Raw genomic sequence first — 17,271 nt, forward strand, 5'->3', positions numbered from 1 at the left:
GGCCTGGCAGGGGAACTGCAGCCTCAGAGAAAGGGAGATGGCAGTTTGTATGTTGCTTTCATCTTTTACACATGTGATTAGTCAACTGAGTCAATAAATCTGAGCCTCCATTTCTTTTTTGAACAAATGGCTATACTGCCTACACCTCAGGATGGCTGTGGACTGAGATGATATGTGACCAAGAAAACCCTCTCTGACTGGTGCTCACTAACAGTGACCACTCCTTTTCAAAGGTCCTCTCTTGGCCTGCAGGCCCCGACTCTCCAGGCTCTCCCACTGACCATTCACTTCCTGTCTTTTCCTTTGTTGTTCTGCAGCGGCCTCAGGCTCCCCAGGGCCCTGGGGTCTCATTCACCATCACCACCTACACACCTCCCAATTTCTAGCCTGGAGCGATCTGTTGACCTTCAGACCCACTGAGCAGAGACCAAGTGCCCATCTGAGTGTCGTTCAGGCAGCATCCTGTGTGCACAGTGGACCTCACCACCACACCCCCACTCTTGGTCTGCCTCCTGCGTTTTTGGTCAATTGCATCAGCATCTATCCAGTCACTAAAACCCACACCATGGTCTTAGTTTTCTCTCTCTCTGTTCCCTCCACTGCGCATCCCCATATACACTGAATGTGGATTAAGCAACAGAAAGAAAGGGCTGCCGTGGGTAGGTTATTACCCAATGGTAGAAGCTATCTGACACTGGAAAGTTTAGAGCAGATATGAACGGGTGTGGCTCAAAACACACCGTGAGCTGAAACAGCTGCTCGCTGGGCAGCTGAGATGTGCACGTGTGTCTGTGTGTGACCATGGCCTCAGCTGGCTGGGCGCTGCCTTCTGTGTCTGCCGAGTGTCATTTAAGGACGAAACCAGTGCAAAGGCAACAGGGAATTCGTGTTAGGTTCTAATTGTTCCCTCATATAGTGACTGTATTGGAACAAATTTGTTTTTTTCAAAACAAGCATAGCAGAACGGAGTGTAGATGTGGGTGGGTGTAAATACACAGAAATCCTTCAAGGTCCCACAAATATTATAAATATTTTTTAAAATTCCTACAAAGAAAACTCCAGATCCAACAGGTTTTTACCAAGTTCCATCAAACTTTCAAACAAGGATCATTCCTATCTTATGCAAACTCTTCCAGGGAACAGAAAAAGTCAACTCAAAAAAAAAAAAAAAAAGAGAGAGAGAGAGAGAAAAGAAAAAGACACACTTTGCAACACCTTATATCAGGCCAGAATAAGCTTGATACCAAAACCAATCAAGTACAGTAAAAAGGAAAGGAAATTCACAGGCTGATCTCACTCATGAACATAAAAGCAAGAATCCTAAACAAAGTATCAGTGAACCAGTCTAACAATGTCTAAAAAACAAATACACCACGAACACAGTGGATTTACTCCAAGAATGCAAGGTTTAACATCAGAAAAATCTATCAAGATTTACCACGTTGACAGAGTAAAAGAGAAAAAAAAGTATAATCTTCATACAGAAAGAATAATATGATAAAAATCTAATATCCATTCAATAATAAAGGTACTTGTAGAATAGCAAATTTTAAACCTGAGAAAGGATGTCTACTAAAAATCTATTAGCAAGCATCATTCTTAATGGTGAAGCAGCCCCTTTACAGTCAGGGATATAGGAAGGATCCCCACTATCACTGCTTCTGTTCAATACTTTATCGGGGATCTAGCCAGCACAGTAAGATAATAGCATAAGGAAGAAGAAAAACAAAGTTGTCGTTATTTGTAAGTGATGACTGCCTACAGACATTCCAAAAGAACCTCCAGATAAATCGTTAGAATTAATAAGAGCACAGCAAGGTAGCTGATGTAAAATGAACAAAAATAAACTGTATTTTAATATGCCAGCAATGGTTATAAACATAATTTTTAAAACATACCGTTAACAGTAGCAACAAAAAATACAAAGCATCTAGACATAAACGAGATGCGGAAAGACCTCTGCTCTTGGACATGCTGAAGTAGCAGAGACCAGATCTAGCCCCTTGGCTGAAGCAGTAAGAAAAACTGGACAAAATACACGAAAAAACCAGTCGAGACCCTGGGCATCGGGCAGTGAAGGAGTGACCGGAAAGAGGGGACACGGACGAGGTGGATCTCATGACTGCCCTCGCCATCGCCTTGACCGTTCCTGGGTGAGGGGGAGAGAATATTCGGAGCTCAGAGGGCTCCCTGGGTTGAGTTTGGAGACCAACATGGCTACAGTTTGCAGGACTGAACTCTGGGAGGAGTGAGCTGCACAGAGAGAAAGAGCGTGTCCTTTCCTCGGGTGTGTACTTTGCTTCTCCTGTCCTAGTGAGACCTGCACCCAAGGGAACAATGCACAGTGGCAGCTAGGGAGCCACTGTGACTTTTTCTCCTGAGTCCTGGCAGCCCAGTGCGGCTGGAGTCTTCCCTGTAACGTTTCTAGAGCGCCAAAGCAGAGCACTGCCCGGGCTCTCTCCTGGGACGGCCCTTCTTTCGTTTCACTGTCCCAGCTTCAGTAAACGTCCTCCCGAAATCACCTGGACTCTTGCTGTGAAATCTGTCCTGCACAAAGTCAGGCACCCACACCCGACCAGCCGGCCCAAGGCAGACCCACTCCAGCTAATCCCTTCCCAGTGACGCATCCATGGGAAGAAGAAATACAGAGACGACACACACGTACATAAAATCAAGGGCATTGCTGTAGACCAGCAATCACCACACAGGAGACAGCATCAAACACTCACAGCAGGGTGGGCTGGGCAGAGGGCAAAGGCGGGGAAACTGGGACAACTGTAATAGAACAACAATAAAATATTTAATAACATTCACAACAGCTGCATCGGCCATGAGGGATTTCATTGAATACATTCACAGGATTCTGACCAGTGAAGTGCTGATTACGACACACACCTCGAGGCACCCACCATGACCTTGTTACTTCAGGGTCCCCAGCCCCCAACTCTTTAGGCTTCACAGAAGTGCGCTTTCATCCCACTGGGAAGATGGAGCCAGGCCTTGGACTGGTCTCAGCCACTGCTCTCGGGCAACCGATCCCAGACTAGTGGCCTCCACTTCCATTATCCCAGCAGCTCTCTAATGCACTTGAACCACAAAATGGGCCCTTGTTTCTGTCCTAGCCCGACTCCATCTTCATCAACTGCAACAGACAGACAGGGGTCCCCAAAGGCACAAACTATTTCCTTCCAGATAATTTTCAAGGAAATGGAAAAAATGCCTCTGCGCTAATGTAGCATCTACGGCCAAACAACTGATTTGCAGATGCGCCCTGGCCACACGCGCCCCATCTGCTGGGCTGCAGTAAATCACACTTGTAACGGTGCCTGGCGGCGGTGAGCCGCCCAGTCTGTCTGGGGCCGAGGTCGGGGCTCTCTCCACTGGCCTCAGCCGCCCTCTGGCCCGTCATAACGACGACTGGTACCGTTTAGACCTACCTCAGATGCAGTGAAATGTCCGACTGTCTGAAATACTTTCTCTCACAGACTCTATGCTGGTGTCTAAGACTGGAATGAAAGAAAAATACCAAAATTAAAGTGACAACTTAAGAACTGATTATGAGGGGGAAAATAGGATATTTTTATAATGCCAAAACTGGGAGGAAAAAAAATCCTCATGGAGAAAATCGGAAGCAGCAAGAACACAGAATCACACCTTAGACGCCCCCCCCCTTCTCGGCACCGCACCAGCAACTTCAGCCCCTGCTCGAGTGGGGCTTGACAGGTCACTCGAAACTCGCCCGGGGCCACTTTTTACCAGTATCTGGACCTTGGTTGGCCAGAATTTTCTGAAGAAGGAAGAAGGCTCGGTTTAAACTGTGGGAGCTCCAGCCAACAGCACCAGTTCCAGTCCCAAGGAGCCCCAGGGGCGACGTGGGTGAGCTGCGCATCTCCCTTGGAGCTCTGGCGACTCCTGCTGGTCCAGGTGAAGCGGACCACGTGGTGGGGACTCTGCTCTCCAGCATCCCTCGCCCTCACCTGAGAGCCATGGGAAAGGTCTGCAACAACGCAGAGGCACCTTTTGGTGCTCCCGAGATGGCTCCAAGCCAGCTTTGGGCGAGACAGAAAGCCTCTGAGAAACCATAAAACACAGTCCATATGGCACCATCATACTGTCTAGTTCTGGGAGCTCTGCCTCCGGACAAAACTAGTTGTGAATACATAGTAAACGAGCACTTTGTGAGCCCCCTGCCCTGCCACAGGGAGCCTGGGGGAGGGGGACCAGCCCACCAGGGCGAGCGCTTCACCACAGAGCAGGGCGCAGACTCTGGCCAGGGCAGGTCCACAGTGGACACAGGTCTTCAACAGTCTCATCTGAGAAGCTGCACAGCGAATACTCTGTAAACAAGGGTCAGGCCGTACTGCCCAAGCGGTCAGAATAGCCAGTGGTATCTAAACTTTGGGCTCGAAGGTCCCTACAGACGCCAAGACAAGGACCAGAATCAAGACTCTGAGACAGAGAGTCTCTGAAGATGTTTGACCTGGAGCCGCCATCGCGTATGATTATCTCCTGTGCGGCTGTGAAGGTCAACGGGATGAAGCCCTCGCTGTCGGCACTGACGAGGATCCAGCGGGAGCCTGCAGAGCAAAATAATCACACAGTTTAGGGCACTTCGTCCCCCAGCTCAGGGAAAACAAACGTCACCTTGTGAGGGGAAGAACAAGACTTTGCAGGAAATGGGGGACAGAGGGCTGGCGGCAGGCAGGAAGGGGGTGTTGAGCCTCGCAGTCGGGGAGCAGCACTTGCACTCGGGCTCGGCAGCCACCACTCAGTGCTACGCCTCTGAGCTCCGGTCTGCACACGTGTTAGGGGTTGTGCTAGGAGTGTCCCTGCCTTTTCCACAAGTCGTCAATCAGTTTCTCCAGAAAATAAATACGTGAAGCTGGGAACAGCCACTCCTGCGGAAGAACCTTCTTTATTCTTCAGGTCCATTCTGACCTCTACACACCCAAGGAGGCGGAGGGACTGGGGCTGGACTAGAACAGCCCAGACAAATGATCCCCAGTGGTTTCTTTCAGGGTAACCGAAGGCCACCAGCATGACACATGCCTGGACCTCCTCTGGTTCTTTCCAGTCTACCGTGTCCCAACTTTTTAAAAAAAATCCTCACCTGAGGATATGTTTATGGAATTTTTAGAAAGAAGAAGGTGGAGGGAGGCATGGAATGGGGGGGAGAGAGAGAGCATGTGCGAAGGAGAGAAACATCAACGTGAGAGGGGAAAGTATCAATCGGTTGCCTCCTGGACACGCCCTGACCAGGGATCGAATCAGCAGCCCGGGTGTGTGCCCTGACAGGGGACAGAGCCTGCGACATTTTTGGTGTACAGGATAACGCTTCAGCCAAGTGAACGACCTGGCCGGGGCTCAAGTCTGCTGTGTCTTAACTTTTGTTTTTTCTAATTTCATTTATTTATTTTTAGAGAGAGGGGAAGGGAGGGAGAAAGAGAGCAAGAAAACATCAATGTGAGAGAGAACCATCAGGTGGTTGCCTTTCGCATGACCTGGCCCTTGACCCAGGCACGTGCCCTGGTGGGGACATGCAGCCGGCAACCTTTGGGTTTGCAGGCCAGCGCCGAATCCACTGAGCCACACCAGCCAGGGCAGTATGCTTCATTTTCATTGCCAGTGAGTTATTGTACAAAACAGATGGTGGAAGGAGGGGTATGGTTAATTTCTCAATTTTACCTACCGTGCAGCATCTCGATAAGAGAGAGGCCAAAAGTCTGCTGAATGGTGCTGAGCCTTAGCTTGCCATTGCAGAGAAGCATGTCTCTTGTTTCAACAACAGGACCTACAGAGTAAGGTTTCTTCAAATACAAGGACAAAAGTTGTTAAGCCAACTGCAGAAGCAACAGAGTTAACATTTCTTAAGGCTAGAAAGTGCAAATAGTTGTTTTAAATCCTTATCTATCGCCACTATCAATTAGACTTGAGTGTTATATAAGGAGCTTTTTGCTGTATTATTTAACACAACCAAAGGTCAGAACAAAGCACAGCCCCTACTTCCCTTCTCCTTTTGCTCTGCTTTCCCCAGAGGGTTGCATCTTTACCACCTGGAACTGGCTGTCCTCGGACATGACTAATAACACTGTAGGCTGGTGAATGGCAGCCTGAGAGGCACAATCCGACGGTGAGGAACAGGTGCGTGGCTATTCTGGGTCTAACTAAGAAATGTCATGCTCTCTTCAGTGGGGGAAGAGGCCAGGGAGGACTGCCCTCGGTGCCAGAGGGGCCGAGGGTGCCCACAAGTAAACTGCTCAAAGTTCGCTTCCCTGAGAAAAAGTACAAAGAAAGGTGATTTTTAAATTGAAAAAGTCTTAGTAAACATTAACTCATCTTTAAAAATGGTTTCAAATATCCCTAAGGAAGGGAATATAAGATAAATATAGCTCTAATTTAAGATATATTGAGTCCAAAGATATAATCACAGAACAGAGAATTAAAAATATAACTCTCTAATTATATATTATGTGAAGCAGTACCTTCATGTAAACACCTGAAGAAGAGTTTCATTAGTAAGTTATGGACCTGACTTATTTTGGAGTTAAAATGATCACTACTAATTTTCTGAGAAAATTATGTTTCTGCTGAGAAACATAATTCCAGGGATGAAAAATAAACTGTACATTTGTTGCTCATGAACAACTCAAAGAGCATGTCTACTACCAACATTTTAAAAGATGTCACAAATAAACTGTAAGGGACAGAAGCACTAATCATTTATTTGAACTCTATGAAATGTTGCTTCAGAAATTACAGGGGAAACTCTTCCTTGCATTTGATTATCTTCTTTTCTTTTACGTTTCTCATTACAAAAGGAATCCATGCTCAATGTAAGAGTAAAACATAACTTTGTTATGCAGAAAGTAAAGTGCCCCACAGTCTACCCTCCAGAGGTCGTTACTGGTAACAGCTTGGTTGGAGCAGTTCATTATGAACTGAGGAACTGAAGAATTAAAAAGGAAAAAAATCCCACATTTCTTTTACTTAAAAAATGCATAATTTCACATTTACAAATGTGTACAAAAGAAAAAAGATATGGTATTATTTGAAAGAAAAAAATATAGGTGTACTTACAACTAACTCTGTGATTTTCTCTAAGGTTTGGATTATGGATAACTTTTATTTTTAACATTAATTATTCCTATATTGGTTATATTTCCCCCCTCAATAAGCATATATTACCTTTGTAATTACAGGGGAGGGAAACTTCTGCATGCTCTCTAAAATCAATTAAAAAAAACAAATGTAAAAGAACAAAATAAAATATTGCAAGAAAATCTAGACTATTACCTGTATATTAATTTCTACAAAATAAAAAACTTCTTGTGGACTGGTAATCAATAGGGAAAAAATGACCAATAGGCAATTTATTTACTGGACCCAAAACATGAAGACATATGTATGCAAATTCACTAATGGTAAAGGAGAAATAAATTAATAAAAGTGAAATACCACTTCACATTTATCAGATGCATGAGGACGTGGGAAAAGGCCGCTGATAAGCCTGGGATGATACATTGTTAAGGAAGAATCTTTGAAAGACAACCTGGCAAATCCTTAAAAGTAGAAACATATATATTCAAATTGTACTTCTGCTTCTGGGAACCAACCCAACAGAAATAAAAGTGCAAATACAAATGGATACATACAAGAATACTATTGGAGCACTTCGTGGAGTAGGTAAAGAGCTGAAAACAAAGTGAATGTCCATTCACCAAGGGAACGCCTGAATAAACAGCACACTCTCCGCATGAAGCTGAGGGCACCATCTGACCCTGTTTTTGTAAAGCAACGGCCACCTCTGAATCTATATATATCTTGTACCTATATACTGGGTTGGCCAAAAAGTCCATTACGTTTTTTTCCATAAGATGGCTTTAGTAGTGCTCAGCTGTCTTTAACTTCACTCAAAACAATTTTGTTAGATTGTGACAGCTGTCACATCAACATGCATTTAAAAAAAAACTTACCAAAATTGGTGAATTTTTGTGCAGCCATTTTTATATAGAAGATGGAAGAAAACACACAACATTTTTGGTGTATTATGCTTTATTATTCCAAGAAAGGTAAAAATGCAGTGAAATGCAAAAAGAGATTTGTGCAGTGTATGGAGAAGGTACAGTGACTGATCGAACGTGTTGAAAGTGGTTTGCACCCTGGCTGGTGTGGCCCCGTGGACTGAATGCCAGCCTGTGAACCAAAGGGTCCCCAGTTCAATTCCCAGTCAGGACATGTGCCTGGGTGGCAAGCCAGGTCCCAAGTTGGGGGTATGCAAGAAGCAACCACACATTGATGTTTCTCTCCCTCTATTTCTCCCTCCCTTCCTCGCTCTCTAAAAATAAATAAATAAATTCTTTAAACAAAGATGTGGTTTGTGAAGTTTCTTGGTACTACTGACATTCTGGTGAAAGAATTCTTTGCTGTGAGCTGTCTCACGCATTGGAAGATGTTTAGCAGCACCCCTGGCCTCTACCCACCAGAAACCAGTAGCAGTTTCTATTGGAACAGCGACATACTCAAAAATATCCAAAGCAATAAACTTACTGATGAAGATGAAAAAATGCGCTTTAAATATTTTATGGAAAAGATGTAACAGACGTTTTGTCCAAACCAATACAATGTGTACAAAGATCTGTGCAAGGTTATAAGAGTGTGAAGCACACCACAGGAGGGTCCACATTAAGCTGCTAATTAAAGAAGGGAGGGGCAGAGGTCAGTTCAACTGGGAAGGAAAGCGCTCATGATAAAATGATATGATGCTATTTATGCAATACTGTGCTTGCATATGTGCGCATAAACAGATACATTAAAAAATTTTAAATAACCCTGGCTGGTGTGGCTCAGCGGACTGAGTGCTGGCCTTCAAACCAAAAGGTCGCCAGTTGGATTCCCAGCCAGGGCACATGCCTGGGTTGCCGGCCAGGTCCGCAGGGCAGGGTGGGTGAGAGGCAACCATATCTCTCACACGTTGATATTTCTCTCCCTTTCTTTCTCACTCCCTACCCCTCTCTCTAAAAAGTAAATAAATTAAATCTTTTAAAAAATTAACATAACCCTTCTTACAAATGGAAGAGGGTCTGAGGTGAGTGAGAAAAGTTTCACAATGAAGTAGCACCATTAAAAATATTTTTTTCTAAATATAAGTTGGCAGAATAAGTATAATCATTCATGTATTTCACATACGCACACGATAAAAATCAGTGTACACTGGTATGTGCATCCATATGGTTGGCAGGCAACCAACCTGTAAAGGAGTAACAACTTACCTGTAACATGACATGCCCAGTTCACTTAGAACACCACCTTTCTCATCGACCAATCTTTCTGGCAGTAACCACTAGCTGCAGGAGCTTTTATGTGCAGTGCTGGCCCCTCAAGGAGAAATTACCTGGTAGGAGATGTGGACATAAGGCAGATCCCGAGAGAGTGGATACACTGGAGAGTATTTCTTTCCATTACGCAGGAAGTCTGTGAGTTCAGAAAGACACTGCTGTACTTCAACCAGTTTCCTAGATAGAATTTCCAGTTCCTTAGACGGCTGGTAAGTTTCCTCTTCCCGCTGTTGGGTCTTTCTTTGAGGAAAATTCAGAGGCGCTGGGGTGCTGGTGTGGTCTGGTGTGCTGCGGGGTCTGGGCAGGGTCACGAACTGGCCGGCAGGCTGGGTGTCTGGAGTTCCCAGGGCGACGGAGCCATCGCCGACACTGGATGGAGGACTTCTGATTTCTTCAATAAGGGCACTTCCGGGCCTTCCACGTGGACTCCTGCTGTCAGCTGTTAATGAGAGCCCTCTGTTTGGGTGGTGAGTATCTGGGGAAAGACCTTCCATTAGCTTTTTTTTCTCTGCTTTATCTAATAGAGTACTGAAAGTCGAGTAGCCACTCTGGTTTTCACTCAGTGTTACTGGAAGTTTCTCTTCCAACATTACTTCTCTAACAACCAAGCGAATAACATACTCATCAGACTTTGAAGGAGGGAGGAATGTCGAATCGGCGGGTTTTTGTTTTCCTACCAAAATTAATAATAATTTCTCTGTCAAGAAATATAAGCCTTTTGGCCTTTCACTACCGTCTAACTGAATTTGCTGGATGTTTGGCATAAACGAGGGAATGACAGCATAGATAAAAATTACATTACACGTATTGGAAGCCACCGCCACAACCTGTGCTTTAAGATTAAATGCGATTAGGTCAGGAGCCAGAATGCCTGGGATGGGGACTTTCCTGGTCTGGGTACACTCTTTCTCAAAAGTCACAAGGACCAAATGGGAAGAATCCAGACCGGTTCCTGTCAAGTAGTCCTTTTTTCTTAAACAAATTAGGGCGTTACCTTCAGACTTCGATCTATTGAAAATTATATGAGTTAGATCCAGAGGACCTGACAAAGAAGGAGAAAAGGGAGACCCTGATGTGTCCGAATTTGTTTCAGAAGGGATGGCCCCCTTATCCACAGAGAGCACATCATCAACAACTGTGTCATCAATCACACAAGCGTCTTCACCGTGAGGTGGACCGCCGAGTGCTTCAGATGCATTTAAGCCACAAATCTGACCTAGTGGAAGTTCGGTGGCTACGGCGACCTGGGAGTCCCCGGCGGCGCTGATGGAGCGCAAGGAGCTGTCCACACCCAACACCGAGCTGGAGGAGCCCCTGCGGAGAGTCTTCTGAGCACTGTCCCAGATGTAAGAGTGCAGGCTGCTGCCCGCTGCCACCACCAGCCTCTGGCCGTCCGGGGTCCAACACGCACAGTGAACAAGGCCCTGGGCGCTGCTGTCCACTTTCACTCGGGAACTGTCACAGCAGACATTATGGAAAACGGAGACATCCTGTGAGGTCAGCACGGTCAGGACAGCGCTCTGAGGGTGCCACACACAGCCCTGGGGAAGGACAGGGAGAGACTCTCTAATCTCACAGGTCTCAGACATCAGCCACTTGCTGGTCCCCATCGTGCTGGGGCACAGCTGCCACACGGTGACATGCTGCGTGTGCTGGACAGCGAGCAGAGGGGGCGTGTCCGCCGCACCGGGTGGGGCCCAGGACACTGCACACACGTGTTCGAACTGTCCGATGACCTCTGAGTCCCCAAACTTGGCCTCTCCACTCTGAAGCTGTACATCGGTCAGGACTACCTGATTCCCATCGGTCCACACAAGGCCGTGAACTGGGTGCACTGCTTGATACAAGGCATTCAGCCCAGTCCTGAGAAGCTTTCCTTTTCCCAACTCCATCCTTTCTGATGAAGGTTATCTGAAATAATTAAGAAGAAAAGCTACAAACACCCTGAGAACATAATCAGACAAAGCCAGAAGGTAGGATGAGGGAACTGGCTGACACCTGTCACAGACCAACGCCGTGAGGGACGAGAGGACAGGGGCATGTGGTGGGTTCCAAGGGACGACTGAGCCCAATAAGCAAATGCAACATAGACACTTTGGGTCTTAAACTGAGGAAATAAAATTTTCTAGCAAAAAAGAAATTTGTAAAACCGGGGAAGTTAGAACATGGAATGGATATTAAAAGACACTGTAGAGTTAATCATTTTCCTATGGTGACCATGGTACTGGGTTATGAACATGTCCCTGCTGTTGAAATGCACATGTCGAAGTGCTTGGGGACAAATGTCCTAGCGCCTGTGACTTGCTTTCAAATGTCTTAGAAAACAAATACACCAACCTACAAACTTTTATGTCTATATATATACTGTATCTGTATTTTAAATGTATATATATATGCAGAGAGCTAAAACAAATATAATAAAATTTTAGTAATTGCTGATCAGGTTGAGGCTATGGCGGTATTTATGGGCCTTTCAACTTTTAAGCTAGAAAAATTTCAAATTAAAAGGCTGAGAGTCTTCTTCACCATCTAATTTCTATTTTCCTTTCCCTGCCAAATTGATGAATAACTGATATTCACAACTCTGACTTTATTAGCACTTATTTCCCCAACTCCCTTAAAAATAGCCTTTACTCCTAAGCTGAAACAACACTCAAGTCACTATTGCTATTTCTACTTTGTCATTCTCAAGTAGCACTTAATTTTCAGAATATTTCACATTCCCTACTGCACTTTCTCCTTGCAATAATCCTTTGCAAAAATGTAAACTAGGTTATGCGAGTATTACTTTCAATTTTTTTATTGCTAAGTTTTTTCCCAGACATTTAGATTACTAGGTACATGTGCACTGCAATGAAATTCAAACAAACCAGGTGTCTAAAGTAAAACAAAATGTTTCCTCCTACCCCATGCCAACTCCTGTTTACCACCACTACCACCCTGTCCCACCCCAAATCTTTTTTAAAAATATTTTATTCACTTATTTTTAGAGAGAGGGGTAGGGAGGGAGAAAGGGGGAGATACATCGATCTGCTGCGTGGTGCAAGCCCCCAGCTGGAGGACCAGCCCACAACCCAGGCATGTGCCCTGATAGGGAATCAAACTAGCAACCCCTCAGTTTGCAGGCCCGCACCACCCCCCAAATCTTAAGTCCTTACATCCGAATTATAGGGGTACCAGAAGGGGAAGAGGAACAGCCAAGAGTGGAAAACTTATTTGAACAAATAATAAAGGAGAACTTCCCCAATCTGGCAAAGGAAATAGACTTCCAGGAAATCCAGGAAGCTCAAAGAGTCCCAAAGAAGTTGGACCCAAGAAGGAACACACCAAGGCACGTCATCATTACATTAGCCAAGATTCAAATGAAGGAGAGAATCCTAGAAGCAGCAAGAGATAAGGGGACAGTCACCTACAAAGGAGTTCCCATCAGACTGTCAGCGGATTTCTCAAAAAAGACCTTACGGGCAAGAAGGGGCTGGAAAGAAGTATTCCAAGTCATGAAATCCGATGACCTACATCCAAGATTGCTCTATCCAGCAAAGCTTTTATTTAGAATGGAAAGGCAGATAAAGTGCTTCTCAGATAAGATCAAATTCAAGGAGTTCATCACCAAGCCCTTATTATATGAAATGTTAAAGGGACTTACCTAAGAAAAAGAAGAAAAAAAGATGAACAGTGAAAGGACAGCAAACTCACAGTTATTAAGAACCACACCTAAAACAAAAGCAAACTAAGAGGACAGCTAAATCAGGAGCAGAACCATAGAAATGAAGATCACATGGAGGGTTAGCACAGGGGAGTGGGAGAAGGAGAAGGGGGGAGAAGGTACAGAAAATAAGTAGCATAGATGGTAGGTAGAAAACAGGGGGAGGGCAAGAATAGTATGGGAAATATAGAATCTAAAGAACTTGAGAAACGTGGTCATAAACTAAAGGGGGGGTAATGGTGGGGAGGGGGTGTACAGGGTGGAGGGGAATGAAGGGGGGAATAGAACAACTGTAATGGCATAATTAATAAAATATATTTTAAAAAAACCTTAAGTCCTTGATAAAAGTACTGTTCACAGTTTGATGTAGAGCCTTTGAAACTGTTAAAGAAATATATATATAATACATATATATATATAATTTCGTATGTGCGAAGTTTTCTCTTTTAGACAAAAAATGGGGTTTATAAGTCAGAGTTCCTGGTTACTAACAGCAGAAACCACTCAGGAGAACGTAAGGGGAAAAAAAGGCTCAAGCACCAGGCTCAGAAAACAAGCAGGGTCCAAATGAGGCCGGGGGCGAAAGAACACAGCTGCCCCTCTTTCCCAACAGCCGAGGGCCGAACTTCCCTGCCCCTCCACCTGATGGCAATTGCTTCAGATTCAGAATGGAGGGGCACCTCCCACCAGCTGAGCTAAGCTCACAGACCCTTGGCTCTGGCAGCCAGGACAGGGAGACGTCTCCCCACAAAGGCTTCTGTAATCGGGGATGGGCTGTGCCTCCCGCCAAAACTCACACGAAGGGAGATGCTTCCCAAACTATGAAGGGGTTTTCAAAAAATGCCCGATTACCACAGGGATCCTATCGTACATGTTATTCACTAGTTTATTTTACAGCATGGGCACCTTCCCAAGTCAGTAATATAGACCTGCCTCAATATTTTACATAGCTGCATTAGTAGCAGCAAGGTGTTATTCCACAGTCTGTGGAATACAGCACCATGCTGTATTCAATGGCTCCCCTACAGATGGGAATTCAGCTTATTTCCCTTTTTATCTGACTGTGGATAGAGCCAAAAAGTTTAGTACTCAGTTCTCATCACTTTTCTCTCTTTCCCTTCCTTCCATTGTCACCTACTCTTATGTTTTAAATATCATCTACATTTATTACTCTCAGATCTGCATCTCTTCTCCTGGCCTCTTTGCTGAGCTATGGTACTATTCAAATATATATGAGCTTCACAATATGGCTGATACTAGCCCTGCCCTCATTCATTTCAAACTTGACCTACCTCTTTGCAAGCTTTGTTCCTGCTCTTACGAGTCTTTTTCTACAAAGAACAGTCTGTTATGCTTCTGCATATCCTGTCAGATGAAGAGGTTCTGCAGTGGCTTGCTAAATACAGAAACAAGTTTCCTGTCATTACCAATGACGAACACTGCCACCTCTAACTCACTGGTCTGAATTAATATGTCGTCCCCTAATATCCATGTAGGTACTTTTAAGAGACTCTAATTGATAAATAATGCTTGGTATATTTTTCTGGGCAGAGAAAATTCCTAATGGACCAATTATATCAAAGGCAATTTATATGGTCATGTTTTAAGCCACCTAAGTTAGGCTAATGTCATTGCGGCTATATAGGGTCGGGGTGGCACAGGTTAAGTATTTGTGAATAAGGAAAAAAACACAAGGTTACTAAAGTTTTCAGAGAAGAATTCATTTCAATATTTTCATCTTTAGTAACGAGGAGAAATTTGGCATGCCAGCCTCCAAAACCTAATGGCAAGTACAAAACTCTGCTCCAGTTCTTTCTGCCCCACTGCTGGTCCAGGTCCTGACCACCTCTTCCTTTTTAGAAGGGCGGGATCAGAGGTCCTCTGACACCAGTCTCTCCTTTCCCACAGAGCCTGGATACTCTGTGCAGCTGGACAGAACTATCTCTGAAAATAAATCACGGTTCTGGTCATTTTGTTCTTCTGCTCCAATACCTTTGATGAGTCTCCACATCTACATATATGTTATTTCAAATGTCTTAAGGAATTTAAGGCCTTATATCATTTGATATTAATATACCTTTCTCCTGATCATAAAGAGCGTGCTGAGGAATTTGGAGGACACAGTACACACTAATGTGACAATGTGCAGGATGGACTTAGTAAGAAAAGTGACACGTTCAGTAAGGCACCATGAAATCATCTGAATGTCACAATGTGAAAGTGAGCCAAGTTTGTAGCAACTTCTTCGGGTAGAGAAAGAGGGCCAAATCTGAGAGACATTTCTAAGGCAGATGGAATAGATAATGACATCAGGTAGGATATGAATAGTGAAAAAGAAAGAACTAAGGATAACACAAAGTTTTTGCCTGGGAAATTGTTAAACTATTAGTCAGAGATACAAAAGGCAGAGTATGCTTCAAAGGTCAAGAAGAGTGTGTAGGCCCTGGCTGGGTAGCTTGGTTGTTTAGTGCTGTCCTGATACAGCACGGTTGTGGGTTTGATTCTCAGTCAGGGCACATACAAGAAACAACCAATGAATGCATAAGTAAGAGGAACAACAAATCAATGTTTCTTTCTCTCTCTCTCTCTCAAATCAATTTTTTGAAAAGGCTGTTTAGTGTGCGATAAATTTTGCATTAGATGCGCGTCATTTAAGATATTTATAGGGTAGCAATGTTCCTGAGGCAGTCAGAGATGAAGAATTTGGAAGTTAAAGCCAAAGCAATGAACAGCCTCTCTGTGAAAGATCAAAGAGCCCAGAGAACAAATGTTGAAATGACTTTCAGGAGGTCTCCAATTACTCTGTATCTTTTAAAATATTTACTTTGCCTAAAGCTAACTGTATACCCGCTGGCCTCTCAACCCTTCAGACTGTAAGATAACGGAAATCAGGAGCCCCGGGTTTTTTGGGAAGAGAAAAGCCCACTCTATCCGTTCAGGGGAGAGGTGGTCAGAACGCCTGGTGCTCACTCTACGACCTGTTTCTTCTGTTTTTAATCTTCTTTAAAGACAATTCCTGGTGAGAATCAAAGGGCTTGGGTGAATGGGAGCACTTCAGTAGTTTAAACAGATGTACGCCCCCTCCAACTTGTTTTTCTAAGTTCATCGTGTTTCCGCTTTAAAATAAGTTCAAGTTCCTCACACTTATTTTTTAAAAAATCAACATGCCTTTCTTCGGCACATCCTGCACCTTTCCCCCTCTTCTTCCCTTTGCTCTCTCCCCCACTGTCTCTGCTTCTCTTTCTCTCTCCCAGGCTCCAAGGGACCCTCTTTTGCCTCCCCAACTTGTTTCCTAGGCCCACGCAGCCCAGCTGCCTCACGTTTTCCACCTCTGTGACTTTCTAAATAAACTTTTGCTTGTATTTGAAAAAAATAAATTAACACATACAAAAGGTAAATTCACACCAAAAAAATCCATCCAAAGAATATTATGATTACATACCTCTAGACACTTTTCCCCATGCAATTTTAGTTAAACTTTTGCAATCATACCATACAATTTCGTATCACCATTTTTTCATTTAACATTATATATTAGCATTGCCCCATATTACTTTAAAGTTTTGTAAGTGATTTTTATAGACCACTTAATATTCACGCTGTGAAACTGCCTAATTTTCCTTACTGCTGAAACACCTGGTTGTAGCCAACTTTATCCTATTATAAACAACGCCGTTATAAAGGTCTTTATGCAGAAAGCGTTGTCTTCATTTTTGGATAGGTTCGTTCAGAAATATTTCCAGAAGTCTCAGTCCTGAGTCACAGGGAATAATAGTCTTGTTTAAACCCATTCCCAATCGTCCGCATCCGCTAAACAGCGCCCGCGGGCCCCCCCAACGTCCTCCCCACGCTGGCCGCACACCTGTGTGTCTTCCACCCTCCCCGCAAGGGCCGGCCCTCCACCTCCCACCCCGCCCACCCACAGACTTCCTACACCCACCAGCCTGGGCAACAATGGAGACAAAATACCTATGGACTCACTGTCCCACAGAAAATCAATATTGCCGTAGCTGCCCCAACTCACCTACCGCGGATTCGAAGTCTGGAGCGGGTACCGGAAGCATCAATTCCAAGGCCTCTGATAGGTGATCAATGGGCGGGAAAAGCCCAGCAATACTGCCTGTCTATTGGTTTCTGCATGTGTCACGTTAAGAGTGTCCTTCCCACCGGCAAATAAGCTAGGGGGTTGCCGCACAGATCTCTGGGAGTTGTAGTTTCGGTGACACTCCT

At 44.6% G+C, this 17,271-nt stretch overlaps 1 protein-coding gene across 13 annotated transcripts; it reads right to left on the reverse strand.

Annotated features, from left to right (window-relative positions):
- Window positions 1-1,214: 1,214 nt before the first annotated feature.
- WDCP (WD repeat and coiled coil containing) lies at window positions 1,215-17,235 on the reverse strand. 13 transcript variants are annotated; one of them, XR_008392014.1, is made up of 6 exons: window positions 17,070-17,233; window positions 9,392-11,246; window positions 5,690-5,807; window positions 3,757-4,577; window positions 3,438-3,506; window positions 1,215-2,775 (listed from the first exon to the last, which is right to left on the reverse strand). XR_008392014.1 is itself a non-coding variant. In XM_053667148.1 (5 exons), the coding sequence occupies exons 2-5, from the start codon at window positions 11,225-11,227 to the stop codon at window positions 4,351-4,353; spliced, it is 1,662 nt and encodes a 553-aa protein (XP_053523123.1). In that variant the 5' UTR covers window positions 11,228-11,246; window positions 17,070-17,234; the 3' UTR covers window positions 2,793-4,350. The 13 variants fall into 13 exon arrangements, 8 of the variants coding, with proteins under 8 accessions (XP_053523123.1, XP_053523124.1, XP_053523118.1 ...); XR_008392012.1 differs by having other exon boundaries at window positions 3,438-4,577; XR_008392013.1 differs by lacking the exon at window positions 1,215-2,775 and having other exon boundaries at window positions 2,793-3,506.
- Between the last annotated feature and the right edge of the window lie 36 nt (window positions 17,236-17,271).

Source organism: Artibeus jamaicensis, unplaced genomic scaffold (genome assembly GCF_021234435.1).
Source record: "Artibeus jamaicensis isolate MK-2021 breed Jamaican fruit bat unplaced genomic scaffold, CSHL_Jam_final contig_465, whole genome shotgun sequence".
NCBI lineage: Eukaryota > Metazoa > Chordata > Mammalia > Chiroptera > Phyllostomidae > Artibeus > Artibeus jamaicensis.